This window comes from Nerophis ophidion, linkage group LG12 (genome assembly GCF_033978795.1).
Source record: "Nerophis ophidion isolate RoL-2023_Sa linkage group LG12, RoL_Noph_v1.0, whole genome shotgun sequence".
Taxonomy (NCBI): Eukaryota; Metazoa; Chordata; class Actinopteri; order Syngnathiformes; family Syngnathidae; genus Nerophis; species Nerophis ophidion.
The window spans coordinates 15,095,140-15,122,643 of NC_084622.1; the positions used below are offsets into that span (position 1 = coordinate 15,095,140).

The window sequence follows — 27,504 nt, forward strand, 5'->3', positions numbered from 1 at the left end:
TATATCCTTAAATGACTGCGTGCAAGCCCAGTTGCATGTTGCATCTGGCCATGTGAGACGCAATTTATTATTGCAAGATGTACTTGATCAACAGCTTCACACGTCACACTAATGGTGGCCATAACATTTTTTTTAACACTGTTACAAATATGTGCCACACCAAACAAGAATGGCAAACACATTTCGGGAGAACATCCGCACCTTAATACAACATAAACACACCAGAACAATTACCCAGAATCTAATGTAGACCTGACTCTTCCAGCTACAATATACTCACCCCCCCCACCACCAACCCCCCAAACCCCTCACCCACCCTACTTGCGAAAGTTGAGGTGTTGTATATTGTAGCCCTGCAAGGTGTTCTGGGTATTTGTTCTCTTGTGTTTGAGTTGTGTTACAGTGCGGAAATTCTCCCAAAAAGGGTTTGTCATTCTTGTTTTTTGTTGGTTCACAGTGTGGCGCATATTTGTAACAGTCTTAAAGTTGTTTATACGGCACCGTCAGTGTGACCTGTATGGCTGTTGAACAAGTATGTCTTGCAGCCACTGATGTTGTTCTGCACAAGTCTGACATAACATGATACAGAGCCGGCATGTGGTTGTGTGATATAAAAGCGTGCGCGATGACATGTAGTGGAGCTGAAGTCTTCCTTTGGGGTTGCCCGGACCCCTGGAGGTACTTGAAGGTATGCCAAGGGACAAATGAGATTTAATAAAAACATTTTTAAAAACAGCAGCAATTCATAAATCTTCTAAACATATGTTTATTGAATAATACATCAATGATGTATGAATGTAAGTTCATAAACTGTGGAAAAATAATACAACAATCCAACATTCAGTGTTGACAGCTAGACTTTTTGTGGACATGTCCCATCAATATTGATGTTAAAGATTTCTTTTTTTGTGAAGAAATGTTTAGAATTAAGTTCATGAATCCAGATGGATCTCTATTACAATCCCCAAAGAGGGCACTTTAAGTTGATGATTACTTCTATGTGTAGAAATCTTTATTTATAATTGAATCACTTGTTTACTTTTCAACAAGTTTTTTTAGTTATTTTCATATCTTTTTTTCCAAATAGTTCAAGAAAGACCACTACAAATGAGCAATATTTTGCACTGTTATACAATTTAATACATCAGAAACTGATGACATAGTGCTGTATTTTACTTCTTTATCCCTTTTTTTCAACCAAAAATGCTTTGCTCTGATTAGGGGGTGATTGAATTAAATAAATGTTCACAGGGGGTACATCACTGAAAAAAGGTTGAGAACCACTGTTGTAGAGGACGTTAAAGGCAGTGCAGTCACGGCAGCCCTTAATAATGTCGGCCAGGTGAAAATTGGGAAAAATTCGGGAGAATGGTTGCACCGGTAAATTGTCGGGAGGTACACTGAAATTCAGGAGTCTCCGGGAAAAATGGTGAGAGTTGGCAAGTATGTTGCTAGGGCGGGAAAGCCATTCATAGAAGGTGAATTCATTAAAAAGTGCATGTTGGATTTTTTTAAGAAATCTTTTCTTGCGGCCCAGCCTAGCCCAGTTTCTGCATCCCTGGCCCCCAGGTAAATTGATTTTGAGACCACTGGTTTAGGCTGAAGTTCAACACTTATTGCGCCTAATCCTATAAACAATGTCAAATACAAGACGAGCTTCCCAAAAATATGACATTTCCTTTACACAACATATTATAAATACACCTTGTACACAACATAAACACTGTTCAATTATATACACAGTAAAGACAGAGTAGATCTATCACCTTAAAGGCCTATTGAAACCCACTACTACCCACCACGCAGTCTGATAGTTTATACAACAATGAAGAAATATTAACATTGAAACACATGCCAATACGGCCTTTTTAGTTTACTAAATTGCAATTTTAAATTTCCCCGGAGTTTCTTCTTGAAAACCTTGCGTAATGATGACGTGTACGCTTGACGTCACGGGCTGTTAGGAAATATGAGCGCTGCGCGCACACACAGCTAAAAGTCATCTGCTTTAACCGCATAATTACACAGTATTTTGGACATATGTGTTGCTGAATCCTTTGCAATTTGTTCAATTAATATTGGAGAAGTCAAAGTAGAAAGACGGAGTTGTGAAGCTTTAGCCTTTAGCCACACAAACACACGGTAATTCTTTGTTTAAAATTCACGGAGGTGAAACTTTACTATGGATCACAGCGAACATGGATCTCGACCGAATGTCAACCAGCAGGTTTCGGTGAGAAAATTGTGGTAAAAAGTTGCTTCTTACCGGAGATCAGCTGAGTTTGTGGCGCCCATAAAGCTGCCGTCGACTTCCCTGAGACACTGCGCGTCAAGACACCCGTGGACACACACCTCCGACTATCAGGTACTGTTAAACTCACTAAAACACTAGCAACACAATAGAAAGATAAGGGATTTCCCAGAATTATCCTAGTAAATGTGTCTAAAAACATCTGAATCCGTCCCAATGCAATCGCTTAATTTTTTGGGGGAGTCCGTCGCTATCAATATCCTCAAACATGAATCTTTCATCCTCGCTCAAATTAATGGGGAAATTGTCGTTTTCTTGGTCCGAATAGCTGTTTTTGTTGGAGGCTCCCATTAAAAACAATATGAATATGTGAGGAGCCATCAACATGTGACGTCATCGTCCGCGACTTCCGGTAGAGGCAGGGCTTTTCTGTTAGCAAGCAAAAGTTGCAGACTTTATCGTGGATGTTCTCTACTAAATCCGTTCAGCAAAAATATGGCAATATCGCGAAATGATCAAGTATGACACATAGAATGGACCTGCTATCTCCGTTTAAATAAGAAAATCTCATTTCAGTAGGCCTTTAACAGACATTATTACAAAAATGAAACTTGGGTCTATTTTAGAGCAGTCTTTATACAGTTTGTATGATAGTGTATATGTACGTATACTGTATGTGTATGTAAATGAATCAATACACAGCCATAATTGTATAAATAGCTGGCAACACAAGAGAGTACCGAGGTAATTGTGTCTTGCCTACAGTGGTCTGGGGCAGCATGGGTGCTGCCGACACTGGGGAGCTGCTGTTTATTGAGGAAAACATGAATTCTGACATCCACACTGACATTCTGACGTTGGTCTGCAATGATTAATCGCCGGTAAAATGTGCAGACCAACGATCGGAAGTTTCGCATCTTGTGACACTGGATCAACTTAAATCCGTCAATTTGTAAGTGTTTTTTTTGGCATTAAATGTGGGTGGAGGGAAACACTGGATGAAAATATAGTTTCAAATGTACATACAGCTAGCGTAAATAGCATTTTAGCATCAATTAGCTGGCAGTCATGCCGGGACCAAGTATGTCTGATTAGCACATAACTCAATAACATCAACAAAACTCACCTTTGTGATTTCGTTGACTTCATCGTTGGAAATCCATCTGCAGGTTATCCATACATCTCTGTGCCATGTCTGCCTTAGCATCGCCGGTAAAATGTGCAGACACTCCGGCACATTAAATGGGGGTCTGACGGCAGATTTCTTTGACTTTATTGTTGGAAATGCATCTGCTTTGAGTGTCGCAGGATATCCACACAATCTTGCCATCTCTGTAGTAGCATAGCTTTCGTCGGTAAAGTGTGCGGAACAAACGACTGACCATTTCGTCGGCTTTCCCCACACCCTCGTATTTTGAACAAATGTTGTCCAACTTCTTGCCACTTTCGCATCTTTGGGCCAGTGGTGCAACTTGAATCCCTCCCTGTTAGTGTTGTTACACCCTCCGACAACACACCGACGAGGCATGATGTCTCCAAGGTTCCAGAAAATAGTCGAAAAAACGGAAAATAACAGAGCTGAGAGCCGGTGTTTGTAATATGTTTGAGAAAATGGCAACTTTATTACCTAGGTGACGTCACGTTCTGACGTCATCGCTCCGAGAGCGATAAATAGAAAGGCATTTAATTCGCCAAAATTCACCAATTTAGAGTTCGGAAATCGGTTAAAAAATATATGGTATTTTTTCTGCAACATCAACGGATATATTGACGCTTACATAGGTCTGGTGATAATGTTCCCTTCTAAGGGGGTAACAATGGTGAGAAAAATATTTACTCTTTAGAAACAATTTTAAACATGTACATTGTGAGCTGTACTCACTTGTCTTGCCAGTATTAAACAATTAATGCTGTTTTGTTTTGTACGATAGTGTATTTGTGGTAGTACAAGCAGAGTGTTGTCTTTTGAAATTGGAAGTATTTAAATTGTTGATGTATTCTTGATAGACAGCGAGTAAAATAGATTTCAGTTGGCATTTCTTTTGTCAACATCATTCCTGCAACAGTGCTCTCGCTCGTATTTGTTAAGTAGGTGTGAGTAAGTGGGACAAAGTGTATTTCTTCTAGGTGATAGTTCTGTGTATTTACTGCAACTTTTTCTAGTTTCCTGTGGTAAAAACGGCTCATCACTGTCACGTGACCAAAAATCATTCGTGGATTAGTTCGTCATGCATTCAGTTCCAGGGGATTTGGGTTATCATCTAAATGCGTCTGTCAAGCATATTGGTTTTATTGGCCTGACATTTTCTCCATATGTCAAATAACAGAAACCTCATCTCCTCATTTGCATAGTTTTAGCTTTAGGGATTATCTCCTGTGAAATGCCTTATGCATTTCTCTCCACACACGACCCTTACCCACTTAATGCAATACCCACCCTTTGTGGAAATAGGCATAAAGTACCATAAAAATGTTCACTAACATTATACTGGAGGCTTTCACTTTGGTTCATTAGAATCTTTTGAGTTTAGTCTTAAACATAAGTTAAATTTAGAATATCCGCAAACTAAAACTAAGATTAGATTACCATTAGATATGCTTTACCTGTCTGACTTGTATTTATACTGCCTACAAGATATGTTGGAGGCAGTCGCTGATGTAGGCTAACTGGTAACTGAAGTAAACAAAACACTGCCCTGATTAGCATGTAACGTGCTATGTATTGTAAGTTCCTTCAAAATGTCTTTTTAAGAGGTAATCTCTAAAGACAATTCATGTATTGTCATGCCTGGACCGATTAGTGAAAAATCAGTTATTCCAACGATGAATGAGCTTGATAACTTTGCTGTCACCGACAAAGTACCTGAGCTTGTTTATTTAAAGGCAGAATTAAATGAACGGAGTGTATCCTCTTGTCAGTCATCTACAATCTTTGTCTCAGTGGGCGGAGGTGGTACCGCTAGCTTACACACACAGGACTCGCAGACAGAGAGCCTCGCTAGTCGCAACTAACTAGTGAGAAGCTCCGCAAAGTAACACAAATTAGGAGGAAAAAAGATGATTGCAAACCCAAATGACCCTGTGTGGGAATATTTTGACTTCAAAGGAGTGAGCATGATGAGCCCATCAACACGGCACAAACAAGCCAGTTAGCAGAATTTGTTGGGAAGTAACACAAACTAAACAAACCACTTCAGTTGCTCTAACTTGGGAAACACACACTTGAAGAAGTTCAATACTTATTGAATTGCCATTTTGCTAACCAAGATTGAAAGAAAGGCTGGGCGATATATACGATATATCGCGGGTTTGTCTCTGTGCGATATAGAAAATGACTATATCGTAATATTCGGGTATGCGTTCTCACGCAGTTGCTTTTAGCTGCGGGCATTACACTTTTGGCTCTTCTCACTCTTTCCTGTCTTTCATTCTCACAGACAAGCAGGCGCACATTCTTGCATACGTCACATACTGTCACGTCATACGTCACATACGTGTCCGCACTCGCCCAGCAGAGAGGTAGCAGACTGGGCTACGTTAGCTGCTAACGTAGCCGTACAAGTGGGAATACGAGAGAAAGAAGGTGCGGATCTGGTAACAAATGAAGGAAGACTTAATTCCCAATAAAAACAGCAGAGGGTCTGGCGGTGGTTCGGCTTCAAGTGGGAATATGTCAAACAGAAAACCGTAATTTGTCAAGTGTGGGGCAAAAGCATTGCTATAAAGTCACTCGCTATAGAATGAAGAGAATTTCATAACGTTCGTCGTAACCTCCTACCACATAGTGAAAGACGAATACTATTTGATTTCCTCTTATGCAGCTATTTTTTTATTGACACTTAAAATGTCTCTGACACTTTATGTTTTGGAAATGACTTGAATGTTTGTGCCATTGCTTAATAACTTAAATAAATACACTTTTGGTCAATTGACTTAGTTGTGATTTCCCTCTCTGCATGAAAGTTTAAAAGTAGCATATATGAATGCAGTATAAAGAAGAATGTTTTAATGTATACACATAATCACCATACTGCTGTGATTTTATGCATCAAGTATTCATTCAAGGCCAAGGCAAAATATCGTAATGTATATCGCGATATGGCCTAAAAATATCGCGATATTAAAAAAAGGCGATATCGCCCAGCCCTAATTGAAAGTCTATTTAATTGTTTGTTTAGAAAAAATTCAAAGTTCTTGATCTTCCAATTACAATGGTAAAAACTCAAATGAAAGATCTAAGTTTCTTGATTTTAAAAACAATACTTGCATTATGATTGTTATATATTATGATTACATTATTGCTTAACTTGGTCTAAAAATACTGACAATAATATTGTTTATTGGCAATAATCTTGGAGAAAATATACAACCCCGAAAGGGCCAAGCCGTAGAAAATAGTTGGATGGATATATCATCCAGCAAAATTTGTCATCCAGCCAGCCCTAGTATTGTCCAACTGTATTTTGACACTGACGCTCTATATATATGGTAATGAACTATATTTGGTTACTCAATCTAATGTCAAATGCATTCATAAGGTTGAAGAGCCTTGTGATTTCATTTGGCCAATCATCAAAACTAGCCACTTTGACGAGAGCTTTCGCAGAATAGCCCCACCGAAGCATGTATTTCTGCTGTGAGCTTTCACACAGCAACATGGCATCTACATAGCACATCCTCATTGCATAGCCACTTGCAACACAACAGGGCAGAAGAAGCAAACCTTTTGTTAAACTTACTACGCGTTTGGTGTCTCGGCTTTGTTACGGCTCTGATATCACCTCTAAAGGCAAAAACTGGCCTGCTGCTGTTTACAACAGAACAGCAACACTAGAAACAATGTGGGAAAAGCTTTGTGAAGGGGGCTTATATATCCAGGCAGCAGCCATGTACTGTACATTTGGAATTTGAATGAATCATTATAATGATGATGATTTTGTAATGAAATGGTAGGGCGTTCCTAAAATTTATTTTTCAAACACACGACCGCCATTGAAATAAACGCGGTGACTTGTTTATTTTATAACTGTTGTGTATTTCAAGTACAACAAACTTGAAAATGGAGAAAAAGAAGAATGAAAGGAGCTTTCGAAATGCAGGAACTTTTGTTGGGCATCTTTGTGCTGAAGAACACTTAATAGGTGGAACTATTTGGAGTGTTTTTACCCAGCCATAGTCTTTAAACTATATGCCGTTTTTTGTTGTTTATTAGATTTTACAAACTCAATTTCGATACGTAAAGCTACGAGAAGTCGACAGACTCTTTTAAACATATTCACTGAGGAGTATGAAGCTGGCAACCTCAGCTGCCCACTACTCTGACTTTGTTGGATTAATGTGGAAAAAAAGGAGGCAGCACACGAGTGTAACAAAGGTGAATAACATCACATATTAACTACTTACTTTAATACATGTAGTCAGTGACACTCCATTTGTGTAGGTATTAGCATCAAGCTGAGTGAACAGAATGCTAATGCTAACATTCTAACGCTAGAGCCGATGTGTTTGTGTTGTCAGTGTGAGATAAACACTGACATTTATTATCTATATATTGTTATTTACAGCTGAAATAGAGCAAAATGAATATCCTGACCCTTATGAATTCATAATTTACTGAGAGCACAACTTTCTAACTGTTGGACATTGCAGACAAAAGCCTGACTTTTTATGAAAAATTTGGTACACTTTATTTTTTAAATTACCGTATTTTTCGGACTATACTTTGCCGTTTTTTTCATAGTTTGGCCAGGGGTGTGACTTATACGCAGGAGCGACTTAGAGTATGTGTGAAAGTATTAACACATTACCGTAATATATCAAAAAATATTATTTCGCTCATTCACGTAAGAGACTAGACGTGTAAGATTTCATGGGATTCAGCGATTAGGAGTGACAGATTGTTTGGTAAACGTATAGCATGTTCTACATGTTATAGTTATTTAAATGACTCTTACCATAATATGTTACGTTAACATACCAGGCATGTTCTCAGTTGGTTAGTTATGCGTCATATAACGTACACTTATTCAGCCTGTTGTTTACTATTCTTTATTTATTTTGAATTGCCTATTAAATGTCTATTCTTGGTTGGTTTTTATCAAATACATTTCCCTCAAAAATGCCACTTATACTCCAGTAGGACTTATATGTGTTTTTTTTCCTTTCTTTATTATGAATTTTCAGCCGGTGTGACTTATACTCCGGAGCGACTTATAGTCCAAAAAATACGGTATATCATTTTGTATATTATTGCTTTGTTTTTCAAGTATTTACTTTTTCGTAAAAAAACTGTGACCTAAAGTGTCTGTTCATTTACATGGTATCAGTATAGAATTATAGTAAACCACTCCTCCATACGTCATTGGCCTGATTTGTACAAACTATGAAATGCGGTGGTAACACAAACCACACACTTCCATAGGAACCTGATATGGAATATGATTCCAACATTTTAGCATTATGTTTGTTTTCAGTTACAGTAAGCATGTTTATTCTAAACATCCCTGCCACTTCGTTTTACACTCTGGCATTTTTTAAGTCTTTTTGTTGTGGACATATACCACATTATTATCATATGGTGACCTTAATACCCTGATAATACCGTACGGTGAGATTTTGATTTTGTTACATTCCAACAGGAAACCCTTAAAATTCTGTTTTTTCCTGCTTGCTAATGCTAAAATGTCGTCCTTTTCGTGAACAAGAGATTTAACCATAACGCTGATGTACAGAGTCCTCTTTCGGACGTTGTTACATGTTACTGTTTATGAGTCTGTAGGGCATTTAAAAGGTGAGCCCAAGACCTGATGGGGGTTCAGCAAGTGATCTGCATGTCTAATCTGGAGATAAACATTTGACACCTAGTCACATCAGTTTGGGGGTTTGGAAGTTTACCAGAGTTAGAACATGAGTTATTGTAGCAGCCTTGTTAAGACAACCACAGAGCAACTTTTTGACTTTCTGGGTTAGATGCAAATGTAGGTTTGGTTTAGAGCCAATTTGTGGGTTGCATGAAGTTTATTGGCAGAGAATATTGCGACTAAAGATGCATAATTATGTATAGATATACACTATTAGACCTTAATCCATACATATATACCAATTGTTTGGACCAGATGTCTGCTTTTTTTTTCACTGTTTCTCCTCTGCATGTATACCACCTCAGTTTTGCACACATGTCCATTTCAAGCATGCAAATCTTTTTCTATGGAGTTAGTCCAGGATATGGATGGGTTTAAGTATGATTTTGCACTGAATTAGTTTGCATACAATTTCGTTGTACAAATGTACAATGACAATAAAGGTATATTCTATTCTATTCTACTCTATCGATATGATAGCAGTGCTATGAATGTGGTTAGAGCTGAAGGATTATGCAAAACCCATTCTCAACGCTGAAAATAATTCCCATTTTCAACAGCCAGTATGTTTCTTTCTTTGTTTTATTTTCAACTAAATGTTAATGTTCCCAACATCCATCCATCCATCCATTTTCTACCGCTTATTCCCTTTGGTGTTGCGGGGGCCGCTGGTGCCTATCTCAGCTACAATCGGGCGGAAGGCGACTTACACCCTGGACAAATCGCCACTTCATCGCAGATGTTCCCAACAACCAATTATAAAACTGATGAACATTTTTTTGTTGATATTTTTTATTTCATAATTTAACTCTCTTTTATCTTAAAGCAGGGGTGTCCAAACTAGGGCCCGCAGGCCAAGTGCAGTCCGCCATCGTTTTCAAATTGGTCCACGACACGTCAACAGTTCATTTAGGAATCTTGTCCACAGGGAGACTGCATTCCTTTTAAAAGTGTAACATTTTTAATGCTGCAATTTTTGTTTCATCCGCCAAAGATAAGACCTTCTGGAAGAAAGTTGAAAATAATGCATTACAAGCAAATTTTTCCGATGTTTATTCCTGTTAAATTGCATGCATTCCTATGAATAGAAGGAAAAAGTGCCAACTTTTAAATAAAGCCAACTGGATGAATAGTCTTATCTGGCACATTAAAACACATCTTTGTACAACTATTACTGTCTTGAAATAGCAAACAACTATTTTGTCAAACATGAACAAATTTGGAGCTTTCAAAGGCCATCTTGGTAACGGCCACGCTCACTGGTTTTGACCCCAATTGGGCAAAAAAATCCCTACAGAGCTTCATTGTGGCAGCAATGTCCGTAGACACTCCCTACCCCACTTTAGCCAGCCCGCCTGCTTTTATGCACTGCCCCTCTAATCCACAATGGAATGTTCATTGGCCTGAAATGTCCCCTTTTTAGATCCCCATGTGTCTACTGGATGTTAAGTTTCTGCTTTAAGACCCCTCTTTCTAAACATGACATGCAATTAACAATCATGTTATCAATGTTTAAGATGGGAACTATTGTAAAACGCCCCCTAGGGAAACTCTTCTACCAAAATTGTATTCCTCTCCAAGGGGGTTAAACACAACAGTGGTCTGTGTGGGGGCGGTCAGGCGTGCCCCGTCACTGATTAGACACAAATAGAGGAAAGCGAAAAACCACAATGCCTTCAATGCTCAGCTAAGCATAGGATCTGATGGAAATGCCCTTGGGTTGAGGCAAGAGATGTAACAACAACGGTATTAATAATAACTGTGGTAAAACTCCCATCTGTAATTATTACCATTTTAAATTGAAATTATTGAGAAACAAATGAATGAAACTTATGCCAACTCGCTAGCTTAAATGTAAACAGGAATACAAGAGTCTTGTGTTTTCCCATTAAGAAACGACATATTCCAATTTAAATGTGTATACGTAAACACATTGCTGTGTGAGCAACTCAGCTATTCATTTTTTCACATTGAACCTACAAGCTGTGTTCTCTTTGCACACAGTGAACCCTCTGCACCCTGAAGACTACGACACGGATATGTTTTAAGGACAGTTGAACAGAGTAGCACAACAACAAAGCCTGCCCGAAATAATAATAATATATTTTATTTGTTATGCACATCTCATTTAAATGAATCTTTAAGTGCTGCTTTACAAACAAATATTTAAAACAATAAAAGCTCATCCATTAAAACGGATAAAATACTAAGACTAGCAGGAAACACAAAACATGCTAAACACCGCGATAATAATGCTAACTGTCGTGTGTGTGTATATATGTATATATATATACATATATATATATATATATATACATTTATACTGTATATACAGTGGAGCGTTGATCTACAAACTTAATTGGTTCTTGAACATTGTTTGCCGACCGAAACGTTTGTATAGTGAAACAAGGGCTGGGTGATATTGGCTTTTATTAATATCTTGGTATTTTTATGCCATATCGCGATATACGATATATATCTCGATATTTTGCCTTAGCCTTGAACGAACACTTGATGCATATAATCACAGCAGTATGATGACTCTATATGTCTACATTAAAACATTCTGCTTCATACTGCATTAATATATGCTCATTTTAAACTTTCATGCATTGAGGGAAATCACAACTAAGTAAATTTACCAAAACTGTATTTATTAAATACTCTTCATTCTTTCGTAGGTGACTTTTTAAATGAAAGAACAAATTAGTAGTGCTGCTACCTTTTGTAGCAACACTTCTGCTGCATACTTTGCATATTGCTGTTGTCTGCTGAATATCTTCCCGCTTGAAGCCAAACCACCGCCAGATGATAGACCCCTTGCTGTTTTTTTGGGCATTAATTGTTCTTCCTCCATTTGTGATCAGTTTCGCACCTTCTCTCTCTTCTAATGTCACTCGCACCGCTCCGCTTGCACGACCTGCGTCAGCTAACGTTAGCCATGCTGCTACCTCTCTGCTCGGCGAGAGCGTATGACGCTACACGCGCGACAGTATGTGACGTATGTTTTTTACGTCTCTGTGAGAAGGAGAGACCAGAAGGAGTGAGAAACGCATGTAGTGTAATGCCCGCTGCTAAAAGCAACTGCGTGAGAACGTATACTCGAATATTACGATATAGTCATTTTTTATATCGCACAGAGGCAAACCCGCGATATATCGTTTATATCGATATTCCAAAAATGTCAGGTCTTATCATAGTTAAAAAGATATGTAGAACGTCCCCTTGGCGGATAAAATCCAAGTTGAAGCAGCAGCTTGGTCTGAGCAACCTCACCATCAGCGGCGTCAATGACGTAGGGCTGGGCGATATACTGATATTATAGTTAATACTGGTATATTTTAAACAATGGCATATATTTGAGACAATAACGCTATACGAGTATCTTTAGTTGTGCCTTTGTTACGCCCGTTTTCTCTTCCCTGGGCCTGACGGGCGAAGCACATCCTATTTTAATTTCCCCTCGGGGATTAATAGATTTTTTGCTAGTTGTTTTGTATCAACCATAGGTGAGGATGGGAACGTAGATCGACCGGTAAATTGAGAGCTTTGCCTTCCGGCTCAGCTCCTTCTTCACCACAACGGATCGATACAACGTCCGCATTACTGAAGACGCCGCACCGATCCGCCTGTCGATCTCACGATCCACTCTTCCCCCACTCGTGAACAAGACTCCTAGGTACTTGAACTCCTCCACTTGGGGCAGGGTCTCCTCCCCAACCCGGAGATGGCACTCCACCCTTTTCCGGGCGAGAACCATGGACTCGGACTTGGAGGTGCTGATTCTCATTCCAGTCGCTTCACACTCGGCTGCGAACCGATCCAGTGAGAGCTGAAGATCCCGGCCAGATGAAGCCATCAGGACTACATCATCTGCAAAAAGCAGAGACCTAATCCCGTGGCCACCAAACCGGAACCCCTCAACGCCTTGACTGCGCCTAGAAATTCTGTCCATAAAAGTTATGAACAGAATCGGTGACAAAGGACAGCCTTGGCGGAGTCCAACCTTCACTGGAAACGTGTCCGACTTACTGCCAGCAATGCGGACCAAGCTCTGACACTGATTATACAGGGAGCGGACTGCCACAATAAGACATTCCGATACCCCATACTCTCTGAGCACTCCCCACAGGACTTCCCGAGGGACACGGTCGAATGCCTTCTCCAAGTCCACAAAGCACATGTAGACTGGTTGGGCAAACTCCCATGCACCCTCAAGAACCCTGCCGAGAGTATAGAGCTGGTCCACAGTTCCACGACCAGGACGAAAACCACACTGTTCCTCCTGAATCCGAGGTTCGACTATCCGGCGAAGCCTCCTCTCCAGTACACCTGAATAAACCTTACCGGGAAGGCTGAGGAGTGTGATCCCACGATAGTTGGAACACACCCTCCGGTCCCCCTTCTTAAAGAGAGGGACCACCACCCCGGTCTGCCAATCCAGAGGTACCGCCCCCGATGTCCACGCGATGCTGCAGAGTCTTGTCAACCAAGACAGCCCCACAGCATCCAGAGCCTTAAGGAACTCCGGGCGGATCTCATCCACCCCCGGGGCCTTGCCGCCGAGGAGCTTTTTAACTACCTCAGCGACCTCAGCCCCAGAAATAGGAGAGTCCACTACAGATTCCCCAGGCACCGCTTCCTCAAAGAAAGACGTGTTGGTGGGATTGAGGAGGTCTTCGAAGTATTCCCTCCACCGATCCACAACATCCGCAGTCGAAGTCAGCAGAACACCATCCGCACCATACACGGTGTTGATAGTGCACTGCTTCCCCTTCCTGAGGCGCCGTATGGTGGTCCAGAATCGCTTCGAAGCCATCCGGAAGTCGTTTTCCATGGCTTCCCCGAACTCTTCCCATGTCCGAGTTTTTGCCTCGGCTACCGCTAAAGCTGCACACCGCTTGGCCCGTCGGTACCCGTCCACTGCCTCCGGAGTCCTATGAGCCAAAAGAACCCGATAGGACTCCTTCTTCAGCTTGACGGCATCCCTCACTGCTGGTGTCCACCAACGGGTTCTGGGATTACCGCCACGACAGGCACCAACAACCTTGCGGCCACAGCTCCAATCAGCCGCCTCGACAATAGAGGTTCGGAACATGGTCCACTCGGACTCAATGTCCCGCACCTCCCTCGTGACATGTTCAAAGTTCTCCCGGAGGTGTGAATTGAAACTCTCTCTGACAGGAGACTCTGCCAGACGTTCCCAGCAGACCCTCACAATGCGCTTGGGCCTGCCAGGTCTGTCCGGCATCCTCCCCCACCATCGCAGCCAACTCACCACCAGGTGGTGATCGGTAGAAAGCTCCGCCCCTCTCTTCACCCGAGTGTCCAAAACATAAGGCCGCAAATCCGATGACACAACTACAAAGTCGATCATGGAGCTGCGGCCTAGGGTGTCCTGGTGCCAAGTGCACATATGGACACCCTTATGTTTGAACATGGTGTTTGTTATCGACAAACTGTGACGAGCACAAAAGTCCAATAACAAAACACCACTCGGGTTTAGATCCGGGCGACCATTCTTCCCAATCACGCCTCTCCAGGTTTCACTGTCGTTGCCAACATGAGCGTTGAAGTCTCCCAGTAGGACAAGGGAATCACCCGGAGGAGCACTTTCCAGTACTCCCTCGAGTGTACCCAAAAAGGGTGGGTATTCTGAACTGCTGTTTGGTGCGTAAGCACAAACAACAGTCAGGATCCGTCCCCCCACCCGAAGGCGAAGGGAAGCTACCCTCTCGTCCACTGGGTTGAACTCAAACGTACAGGCTTTGAGCCGGGGGGCAACCAGAATTGCCACCCCAGCCCGTCGCCTCTCACTGCCGGCAACGCCAGAGTGGAAGAGGGTCCCATCCTCACCTATGGTCATGAGCTTTGGGTCATGACCGAAAGGATAAGATCACGGGTACAAGCGGCCGAAATGAGTTTCCTCCGCCGGGTGGCGGGGCTCTCCCTTAGAGATAGGGTGAGAAGCTCTGCCATCCGGGAGGAGCTCAACGTAAAGCCGCTTCTCCTCCACATCGAGAGGAGCCAGATGAGGTGGTTCGGGCATCTGGTCAGGATGCCACCCGAACGCCTCCCTAGGGATGTGTTTAGGGCACGTCCAGCTGGTAGGAGGCCACGGGGAAGACCCAGGAACCGTTGGAAAGACTATGTCTCCCGGCTGGCCTGGGAACGCCTCGGGATCCCCCGGGAAGAGCTAGACGAAGTGGCTGGAGATAGGGAAGTCTGGGCTTCCCTGCTTAGACTGCTGCCCCCGCGACCCGACCTCGGATAAGCGGAAGATGATGGATGGATGGATGGATGGTTTTGTATCAAACAAAAGTCATTAAAAGTCTGTAAACGCTCCAACTACATTGTACAAAAAGCAGCAACAATTGAATGTATGGTAAAACGATAAAAATAATATGTTAATACTAATAAATATATATTTTTTTAAATGTATGTAAATATTTTTGATTCTTTAAAGAAAATCCTATCATCATAGCAAATTATGCAAATTACTCTGATGTCATGATGACCACGCCCATAACCACCCTCACTGCCACAGGTTTTCCCTGCTACATATCCATCCATACATTTTCTTCCGCTTACCATATATTTATGTATATACACACACATACATTAGGGCTGTCAAAGTTATAACGTTAACCCATGTGATTAATTTTTAAAAAGTATTGCGTTATCATGAATTAATGAATGAACATTCGCGATAGCGCTTAACTCGGAAGACACGCGGATTGTTACACGACCTGTAATCGCAATGAGAGGTGGCCAATTTCGCCTGGAAACAAAAGTTTAGATAAGACAGAGGTTACTTGTTGGTATTGGAGTGACAAACGTTGTCATCAGCGCACATCAAGTTTAGAATAACATCTGAAAACGAAACACGTACTCGAGGATGGTGTGGCCAGCATGAATGCTAAATCCACAACAAGCAGAGGAGACTGTTGCGCTGGCAGTTTACCTGTGTCAATGTTGTCAACAAAAGTTCAACAGATGAATTAAACAATGTCGTTGTTAAATGGACAGCCTTAACATTAGACTTACACTTACACTTACACAAACTTTAATGATCCACAAGGGAAATTGTTCCACACAGTGGCTCAGTTACTTCTGGAAAGACCAAGTGCTGCAAGAACATGTCATTTATATCACCACAACTGAGCTGTTGTGCAATATCTTGGAGAGGCACAATTACAACAAGGATGAGCCAACTGTACTACACAGACAAGAGCATCAAGTTGCAACTACTGGCTGAAGCTGAATTTATTTTGCTTACTGGAGACAATTGAACATCTGTAAGTAAATATAACGGGCTAGAGTCACATTGTAGAAAAAAAAGAGATCATTCTTGTCATACGAAAAGGTAAAAGAGCGTGTTTGTTTAAACAACTGGTTAAACTAAAGAAAAGCAAATGCAGATATAAATGGCGCACTGTTAAGTTGTTTATGAGTGTGTTTACTATGCTATATATTCATACCTGTACATTGTATGCGATATTATTGCAAGGACTTTCAAAAAGTGCACTTAATTAATTTAAAAATAACATTTAAAAAATGTTCCTGTATGACATTCTGACTTCCAAATTGCATTTCTGTCCAAATATTAGGGTATTCCCTTAAACTAATTAAACTATTTTAATTTTATAACGTGATTAATCATGAATAATCATAGTTCATGAGTTTAATTATTCTGATTAAAAAAAGAATCACTATCACCTATCTATCTATATTACATATATATGTACATATGTGTGTGGTGGTTATGTATGCAAATATTTATATATATATATATATGTATGTATGTATGTATGTGTGTGTGTATATATATGTGTATATATATGTATATATATATGTGTATATATATGTATATATATATATGTATGTGTGTGTGTATGTATTTATATAGTTGTGTGTGTGTGTTTATATATAAATTTATATATATATATATCTACATATATATGTCTGTGTATATATGTATGTGTACATTTATATATATATATATATATATATATATATATATATATTCAGGTGCTGGTTATATTATTAGAATATCATGAAAAAGTTGATTTATTTCATTAATTCCATTTAGAAAGTCAAACTTGTAGAATGTATACATTCATTCCAAACAGACTGATACATTTCAAGAGTTTTTTGCCAAAAAGGTGATGATTATAGCTGACAACCAATGAAAACCCTAAATTCAACATCTCAGAAAATTAGAATATGGTGAAAAGGTCAGATATTGAAGACACCTGGTGCCACACTCTAATTAGCTAACTAACTCAAAACACCTGGAAAAGCCTTTAAATGGTCTCTTGTTTTGATTCTGTATGACACACAATCATGGGGAAGACTGCTGACTTGACAACTGTCCAAAAGATGACCATTGATACTTTAAAGAAGGAGGGCAAGACACAAAAGGTCATTGCCAAAGAGGTTGGATGTTCCCAGAGCTCTGTGTCCAAGCACATTAATAGAGAGGCAAAGGGAAGACAAAGATGTGGTAGAAAAAAGTGTACAAGCAAGAGGGATAACCGCGCCCTGGAGAGGATTGTCAAACAAAACAGATTCAAAAATGTGGGGGAGATCCACAAAGAGTGGACTGCAGCTGGAGTCAGTGCTTCAAGAACCACCACGCACCGACGTATGCAAGATATGGGCTTCAGCTGTCGCATTCCTTGTGTAAAGCCACTCTTGAATAAGAGACAACGTCAAAAGCGTCTCGTCTGGGCTCAAGACAAAAAGGACTGGACTGCTGCTGAGTGGTCCAAAGTTATGTTTTCAGATGAAAGTAAATTTTGTATCTCCTTTGGAAATCAAGGTCCCAGAGTCTGGAGGAAGACAGGAGAGGCACAGAATCCACGTTGCTTGAAGTCCAGTGTCAAATTTCCACAATCGGTAATGGTCTCGGGTTCCATGTCATCTGCTGGTGTTGGTCCACTGTGTTTCCTGAGGTCTAGGGTCAATGCAGCAGTCTACCAGGAAGTTTTAGAACACTTTATGCTGCCTGCCGTGGATCAATTTTATGGAGGTGAATATTTCATTTTCCAACATGACTTGACACCTGCACACAGTGCCAAATCTACCAGTACCTGGTTTAAGGACCATGGTATCCCTGTTCTTGATTGGCCTGCAAACTCACCTGACCTTAACCCCATAGAAAACCTATGGGGTATTGTGAAGCGGAAGATGTGAGATGCCAGACCCAACAATGCTGAAGAGGGACGGCGTGGCGCAGTGGAAGAGTGGCCGTGCGCAACCCGAGGGTCACTGGTTCAAATCCCACCTAGAACCTACCTCGTCACGTCCGTTGTGTCCTGAGCAAGACACTTCACCCTTGCTCCTGATGGGTGCTGGTTAGCGCCTTGCATGGCAGCTCCCTCCACCAGTGTGTGAATGTGTGTGTGAATGGGTAAATGTGGAAGTAGTGTCAAAGCGCTTTGAGTACCTTGAAGGTAGAAAAGCGCTATACAAGTACAACCCATTTATCATTTATTTATTTAAGAGCTGAAGGCCACTATTAAAGCAACCTGGGCTCTCATAACACCTGAGGAGTGCAACAGACTGGTCGACTCCATGCCACGCCGTATTGCTGCAGCAATTCAGGCAAAAGGAGCTGCAACTAAGTATTGATTGCCGTACATGCTGAAACTTTCCATGTTCATACTTTTCAGTTGGGCCACATTTCTAAAAAATATTTTTTGGTAACTAATATTTAAATTTTCTGAGATACTGAATTTGGGATGTTCAGTAATTGTCTGTACTAATCATCAAAATTTAAAGAAATAAACATTTCAAATATATCACTGTGTGTAATGAATTGATATATGTAAGTTTCACGTTCTGAATATAATTACTGAAATAAATCAACTTTTTCATGATATTCTAATAATATGACCAGCACCTGTGTGTGTGTGTGTGTGTGTGTGTGTGTGTATATATATATATATATATATATATATATATATATATGTTCATAATAATAATAATTGTTGTTATTAGGGTTGTACAATACTAATAAAGTACCGCGGTACTAAAGAATTAAAAACGATCGGGAAATAATTTACATATTTAAAATGACGCACTATGTTACCGCATACATCAACATCAAAATTAATTGGTTTTGTAATGGTTCTGTTATTATTATAGTGATAAAGAAACACTGGTGTTTTTGGTACTGTCTGTTGAACTCATAGCAAAGAAGTTCAATGTTCGTTCTTAACTCTGCATAGAAACTACCATCAGGACTCAGCAGTCACACCTCCGCTTTCTCACCTCCCCCCGCCGAGGCGTTTGCTGCATATAGCTGCATGGAACACATTGCCCGAGTGTGAAATGGAAAAGATCAGCCGTATTCATTTTGTGACACCACGAAAGATGTTCTGTAGAGCCTAACCAATATATGGAAAGTTGTTATCATGGCCAAATTAGTTTCACAATCTTATTCCTTACATGAAGCGCCATTTGTTGATCTCTCTCATAAATCACAAATGCAGCTTTGTTTATTTGCAGTTAGAGCCTTCTTTGTTCCTTGAGTCAGAGATCAGAATTTCTGAGCAGATCAGCTTATTTGCATGTGTAACTGATACATAATTACAGAACAGGAGGCTCTGTTCCAGAATTCTTATTGTCTGAACCGCAGAAACCTTGTTTACATGCTTTCAGCGTCTCACACAGCCTCTTTTGTCAGTAATTGGATAGTAATAGTGGGTTTGTGTAATTTTTATGTCCCATGGCATGTGCCGGTCTGTTATTTGGGTGTAAATATTGATTGTTCGCTGCAGCTGTCAGCTACGCAGATACGATACCCACGCTGTCCAAAACGTCTCTTTGAATGCAAGTCACCGCACATTCAGCATCAGTAATGGACCCTGGAGTTTCTTCACATTCTTTCCCATCCGCTCAGATTTGGTGTTATTTTTATTCGCTGAGGTGCTGCAGTGACGGAAGCATGCTCTTGTTGCTAGGTTACCGCCTGGTGGAATATACAGTATGTAGGTGCCTTAACATTTAACACGAGTTCAGAGACACTGCATAAAAGCTGCTTCATATAATGACTGTCATTTCATTTTGAACAAACAGAAATGTGTAGTTCCTTTACACATTCTTGTAAATTCTGAAATGTATCTAAAAGCTCTCTTTCATAAAACTACTGTAAAAGTTAGCTTTCTTTGGCATGTCAATGTTTGGTTTTGCTGTTATATTTAGCTACATTCAGTCTATTAATGCTTATGTCCCTAAAACCTTCATCATTAATACAAATAGATATACTTGACTGTATTTTTGTTTTTTCAATTTAACTATTCTGTTCCTGAACTGCTGTACGCAACAGGGTGAACATTGGTCAAAACACGCACCCTTACTGGGATTCCTGGCTGTGCGGTTATCTAAACCAGTGGTTCTCAACCTTTTTTCAGTGATGTACCTCCTGTGAACATTTTTTTAATTCAAGTACCCCCTATTTAGAGCAAAACATATTTTGTTGAAAAAAAGAGATAAAGCAGTAAAATACAGCACTATGTCATCAGTTTCTGATTTATTAAATTGTATAGCAGTGCAAAATATTGCTCATTTGTAGTGATCTTTCTTGAACTATTTGGGAAAAAAGATATAAACATAACTAAAAACTTGTTGAAAAATAAACAAGTGATTCAATTATAAATAAAGATTTCTATACATAGAAGTAATCATCAACTTAAAGTGCCCTCTTTGGGGATTGTAAAAGAGATCCATCTGGATTCATGAACTTAATTCTAAGCATTTCTTCACAAAAAAAGAAATCTTTAACATCAATATTTATGAAAAAATGTAGCTGTCAACACTGAATATTGCATTGTTGCAGTTCTTTTCACAGTTTATGAACTTACATTCATATTTTGTTGAAGTATTATTCAATACATATATTTATAAATGATTTTTGCATCGTTGCTATTTTTACAATATTTTTTAAAAATCTCACATACCCCTTGGCATACCTTCAAGTACCCCCAGGGGTACTCGTACCCCCATTTGAGAACCACTGATGTAAACCACAAAGTTTGACCCCATTATTAGGATTGTCTTGTTTCACACGGCGCCCTCTACCAAACCACTGACTTCAAGGTGTTCAGAGACATTACATTTCATACACATTTTTAGGTGACTGACAAGCATATGGGTGTAAAATATTGGTTGGAAAAACATGGCTACCCTCAGCCAAAAAGTCTGAACTCTGCAACTTCTAATGACCCAAACCAAAGATGACTCAGAAAATAAAACAAGCCCTCATTTTTTTAAATCTCAGAGCAATCAATCGATTTATTAATTTCTGAGAATTTGTTTCCATTAAAGAAAAATTTTTTTTTTCCCTAACATGAAATACTGTAAATCACTAGACCCCAAACATACTGTAGGGCTGGGGTAGGGAACCTATGGCTCGGGAGCCAGATGTGGCTCTTTTGATGACTGCATCTGGCTCTCGGATAAATCTGAGCTGGCATTACTTAACACGATAAATAATGAATAATTCAACTTGTAATCACAGTGTTAAAAATAATGTTCAAAATATAAAACATTCTTATGCATTTTTAATCCATCCATCTGTTTCTACCGCACCTGTTCAAGAAGTTGCGTTAATGGTAAGAAGTTATTTATTTATTATTGGTTATTGTGGGGCTTGCCCTCCTGGGGGTTTTTCAGACCACCAAGCACCGACATGAGAGCCTGTTTCAGGGTTACAATATTGTTTTATTTTTAAACAAGTCCCTCAATTGCTTTCCAGCAATTGTATTTTTCTCTTTCTTTTTCGCTCGCGCTCTGGCTCCAGCCCAACCCCGTCTCTCCTCCTGGCTGCTGCTTATAACAGAGTGACAGGTGATCAGATAACAAGGCCCAGGTGGGCCATCTACGCACCTGTCGCTGATTCAGAGGCCGGTCCTGTCACACCTCAGTTCACTGCAGGCCCACAGGCCACGCCCCCTCCACAGTTAGCTTCAGAATAACAATGTTATTACAAAGAATAAGAGACCTATTATACTCTAGAAATGTTGGTCTTACTTAAAAATGCACACGTTTAGTGGTGTTCAGTATTAAATAAAATATTATATGGCTCTTATGGAATTAAATTTTAAAATATTTGGCTTTTTGGCTCTCTTAGCCAAAAAGGTTCCCGACCCCTGCTGTTGGGAAAAATGTGTTATATTCAGGTCAATATGGTAAATGCTCATACGTTATTGACCATCTATGATTATGAACATTTTAAGCTATTTGACTGGCAACACTAAATTGGCCATGGTGTGTAAATGTGAGTGTGAATGTTGTTTATCTGTGTTGGCCCTGCAATGAGGTGGCAACTTGTCCAGGGTGTACCTACCTGCCTTCCGCTCGAGTGCAGCTTGGATAGGCTCCAGCCCCCCGGGACGCCAAAAGGGACAAACAGTAGAAAATAGATGGATGTAAAATAGGATATGGAACTGTTTTTTTTAAATTACCTCAATGCGAAACAAGACTTTGAAATGTAAATAATATGACCTTGCTTCTATGTTGCAGGTAAAAGATCTGACCAGGTTTCTTGATCCCAGCGGCCTTGGGGTAATCAGTTATGAAGATTTCCACAGAGGAATTTCAGCAATCAGCAATGGAGGCAAGTCAAACACATTTAATGTCAAGTTTCCTGTCATCTCACTTTATTAAAAATATAAACGGCAACATCAAAGCGCTGCTTCCCACAATCCACTTACTCACATTGATACTATTAGTCCTTTTTTCCATAGCTTGAATAGGTCTCGTTACACCCCTCACATTAATAAGTGATGCACTTGAAAGCCTTAGCTGCACGAACACGCAGGCAGATTGGCGATATTTCAGAGGGCTGAGAGTCCTGTTCGTCTAAATAATTTAATGTTCCCTCTCTCCGTTGCCTGTCCAAAGTTTCTTTATTGTTCCTGCTTCTGGTTGCCAGAGGCACAGCGGTGTCGTTAATATTGACCTCCTGAAATCTCAGGCAGTGTCTTTTTTTTATAGTACAATGACAAATGTGAAACAATAATCAGTTCGACACATAATGTTTCATGGACACCTCAATGTATCTGTGGCCATAAATTATGTTGTGTAATTTGCATATATTGGCCATGACAAAAAAAAGTGTTTGTGTGTGGACGGGTAAAACAGAGCTTTTTGGTTTTGTCAAAACAAATGTGCAGCGTTATCTTATAAAATCAAACCTCATTTAACAACAGAACATAAAGTTATGGCAAACGGATATTGGTTTCTTTTCCCGCCGCAGGCAAGTTTAAATAAACATTCATGATGTTTCCTGTAGTCCATGTAAGTTTGTGCTAATTTTAAAGATAATGTATACACGATTTGTGCTGCAGGTATTGAATATTTTATTGAATATGCTACTGCAAATTATTTTGGTAATTTAAGTAATTGTATAAAAAATGTTGTTGTTTTTTATTAAGGGGCAATTTTGTAAGAAAAAATAAGACATTTAATAAAACCACTCTTTTACTTGCAATACAGATAAAGTGATTTACATTTTTAATGTATTTGTCTTCACTTGGGAAACGGCATCAAATGTACATTTTGTAACACATTTGAACATACAGAAAATCACATTCACTTGCATTCTTACAGCCATTGTCCTTCATCCTAAAATACATTTATTGTAAAATTATGTTTTGACCTTTCACAGGAAGTATTGTATGTTCGGAAATTACAGATTAGCGCTAATAAACATTTGTTTGATTCAAACTAACATTACATTGCTGTTACTACTGACTGTCACCATACAATCTAAGTTCAGGTTTAGCTAGCATGACTAACTTATCTTCTGTCACTAGCTAACAGCCATATCATGCTTTTTGGTTTACCATAAAAAAGATTTCTCAAGGCAGAGAAAAATCATCGATCAATTTCTGTCATCGAGGTACTCAAAGTACTTGAGGAATTGTTTCAACCCCATTGGAAATACATGCTATCGTGCGACCAAGTCAGTTGTGGTTATGTGATTATGAGGTGTGTTAAGAAGAGTTAGGATGCCATCTACTGAGTTGAAACTACAGTGAATACGTAAATACGCTGAATTTGCACAAATCAAAAATGTACACGAAATTTTTCTGTGGCGGGCCAAATTCATGTTTTAGAAATGCAGTCATAGTTAACATTTGTATGTGTTTTGATTTCCTGTTTCTGGTCATTTTCACATTTGTGTTGAGAAACAACAACATTTTCTGCTTATTTTTTTGTAGTTTGAGGTCATGACTCAGGTTGCCATCCTCACTGGCTCACTATCCCATCTACTTTACTATAAATTGTCAGGAGCAAAAACATGCTTTACTATCTCCCAGCCTCCACCTGTAGCTTTTGTTGCAGACAGGTTTTTGTTTTTAATAAAAGACATAGCTGCAGGGTATAGAAATGCCTCATCCCCTGTCGTAGCTGTGGCATGTCTGCAGTCTCATCTCACTTATATGGCCTCCAATGTGCACAAACTTGGACAGTTATGTAAGGCCACTGGGTATACTGACTGTTTCCAGAATGGTGCCCTATTGAAGCTCTATTAGGCTGATACTTGAAACTCCACCTAGCCCATCTCAGGTTACTTCCCTCTTGTGTTTAGGTGCATTTTACACAAGACGTCAGTGTTGTGACCAATCTGATGCAGGTTCATGCCTTGGGTTTTTATTATTGTATTTTACCTGTGTCCTCATCACATGACACTCTATAGCCCTTGAAATGTGAGTGTAAACGTTACATAATTGTGCTTTGTGCAAGGGCATAACTTATAAAATGTGCTGATTGTTCACTTTACAAAGCACAAGACAGACTATCTTTATCACCGTGGTGTTGCTTTTAGTTTTTGCAGTGTTGTAACTTTACCCGTATAAATTCTTCTTCTTTTTTGTTTGTGTGCAAACGTCACCACTTTTCTGTGTTTGCAAAGCTTCCTTTGCACAATGATGTAATGTTTACACTGCCTGCGCACATTAAACAGTTGTACTCTTCTTCTATCTTGCAGGCCCGGAGCCGCAGCTGTACAGTGCAAACTACAGTCCAGGAGACGGAGCTGTGGGCTGTCCAGAAGAATATGACGAGGTGAGCTGCCGCATTTCAAGGCCGCTACTGCCCGCTCTGGTGGTAGTTTGGGCTTGAACTCCACTTGCACTCAAACTCCAACCGCTGTGATTATATGAGCGGCTCACATAGCTATCATTACAAAATCTGAAAATATTCCACAGACTGAACAACTTGGTTTGGCTGACATTGAAGAGCATCTGGCAGTCATAAGTTTCACAGGATTCTTTGACAAATATTGAATTGAGTGGAATTTGCCAGAGTTTTTACATGAGTGTGGACTGTTTTTATAGTTGTGGTAAGCATATCTGACATTCCCATTCCCCCCCTTGTGTGCGGAACTTGTATATTTAACCATCATATTGTTGCTGGCCCCTGAAAAATACTGAAATTTTTTCTGCTGGTGTGTGCACTTTAAACAATAGGGAGTTATGAATAGTGTTGCTTTATCTTCTCCTGGTGACCCAGTGCTCTAATAGGGGCTTTTTATGTACATGTCTCCAACACGTCTCATTCAGCTGTGCTGGTGCAGACAAACTCAGGTTAAACAAATACATACAGGACAAGGTACCACGGCCCTCATTTGGTCTTAAGTGAAAGCATGCATCTCGAAGCGTACTGACATTAGGCTCCCTCTACTGGTACTCAGCGATGACGATGGATTGGATTTATATTGTCATGATCCCACATTTCCGTTTTGACTTTGTGAGCTATTTTCCTGTGCTTTCTACCCCAACAGCGGTTTTCCTTTTGTGCACTTCTACGCTGCACTAGATATGTTTAGCACAATCTGTTTCTTCCTGAAAGAGACATCTTGCCTGCACAGCGCCTTCCTTGCCCTGCATCCTGTATTCCAGACCAGAAAACGTAACATATATAGCACCTTTCAAGATACCCATAGTGCTAACTAAAGCTACATCTGTAGTCACAACTGCGTGAGATGAAACACAACTGCTAATTCTTACCAACAGCCTCTCTGACCAGTACCAAACTTCCATTTATATTCTCACATCAGTGTGTGCGGCATTTCAGGCAAATTAGGTGAAATGATACAATATCAGAATGATCTTCTACCTTCTGAGCCATTGCCACCCATTTTAAATACCACTATAATTATATCAAATTGATTAACCAACGATTTGAGTGGAGTAGAAGTTAATTACATTTCCTTTTGCTAATTTTGTAATTGCTAATTTTGCTCTGTCAGAACAAGCCACATACTGTATTTGAACTGAAACAATGATGGGAGGTGGTGGTATCAGAAATGTTATGAGTATTTGCAAAGCAGAATTATTTTAAGGTGCCACTTGGTGACCATTTTTCCAGACAAAATCCAGGTATATGCAGGAGGTTACTCTTTATTGTTTCAGTTTCACAAATTCCTCATTAAATTAACCAAAATGTCACCGTGGATTTATTAAGTCTGTTTAGCTGATTAGAGAGCTAGCTTCCACAACTAGTGGGTCCATGACGATGACTTCTGTTTTGTTTGATCAGCCGTGTGACAGGCACGGTTTTAAAACAATTAAGGTATGCGAATAAACATTTACAGAATCTTACTGTTTAAATAACTAATTTTGGAAGGTAGATACTTATACTGTACATATTAATCCGGTGCGACTAATCCGTTTTTTTTTATTTAGTGTGTGCAGTTTATATCCCGGTGCACTATATAGTCTGGTAAATACAATATATGCAATATAGTCTTGCATATGGTTGGGGCTAGGCGATATATCGATATACCCCATATATCGTGGGGTTGTCTCTGTGCGATATAGAAAATGACTATATCGTGATATTTGAGTATACGTTCTCACGCAGTTGCTTTTAGCTGCGGGCATTACACTAAAGGCTCTTCCCACTCCTTCTTGTGTCCTTCTCACAGACAGCCAGCGCACAAACTTACACATGTCACATACTGTCACGTCATACATCACATATGTATACGCCCTCACGGAGCAGAGAGGTAGCAGACTGGGTAACGTTAGCTGTGATGCTAGCGGAGCCGTGCGAGTGGTAATACGAGAGAAAGAAAGTGCGAATGAAGGAAAAATTAATTCCCCAGAAAAACAGCAGGGGCTCCATCGTCTGGCGGTCGTTTGGCTTTAAGCAGGAAGATGTCGAATATACAACTTTAATTTGTCAAGTGTGGGGCACAAGCGTTGCTACCAAAAGTAGCATTACTGCTAATATGTAGCATCATTTTAAAAGTCACCTGCTTATAACTTTAATAAATACAGTTTTGGTCAATTGACTTAGTTGTGATTTCCTTCTCTGCATTAAAGTTTAAAATGAGCATAAATCAATGCAGTATGAACAAGAATGTTTTAATGT

At 39.9% G+C, this 27,504-nt stretch overlaps 1 protein-coding gene across 1 annotated transcript in view; it reads left to right on the forward strand.

Annotated features, from left to right (window-relative positions):
• The window catches only part of LOC133563745 (uncharacterized), a 60,694-nt gene that overhangs the window by 2,948 nt on the left and 30,242 nt on the right, over positions 1–27,504 (forward strand). The window contains exons 2-3 of the mRNA XM_061918042.1: positions 22,642–22,735; positions 25,115–25,191. Of these exons, the coding sequence (XP_061774026.1) occupies positions 22,642–22,735; positions 25,115–25,191 (171 nt within the window). The remainder of the gene's footprint in view (positions 1–22,641; positions 22,736–25,114; positions 25,192–27,504) is intronic.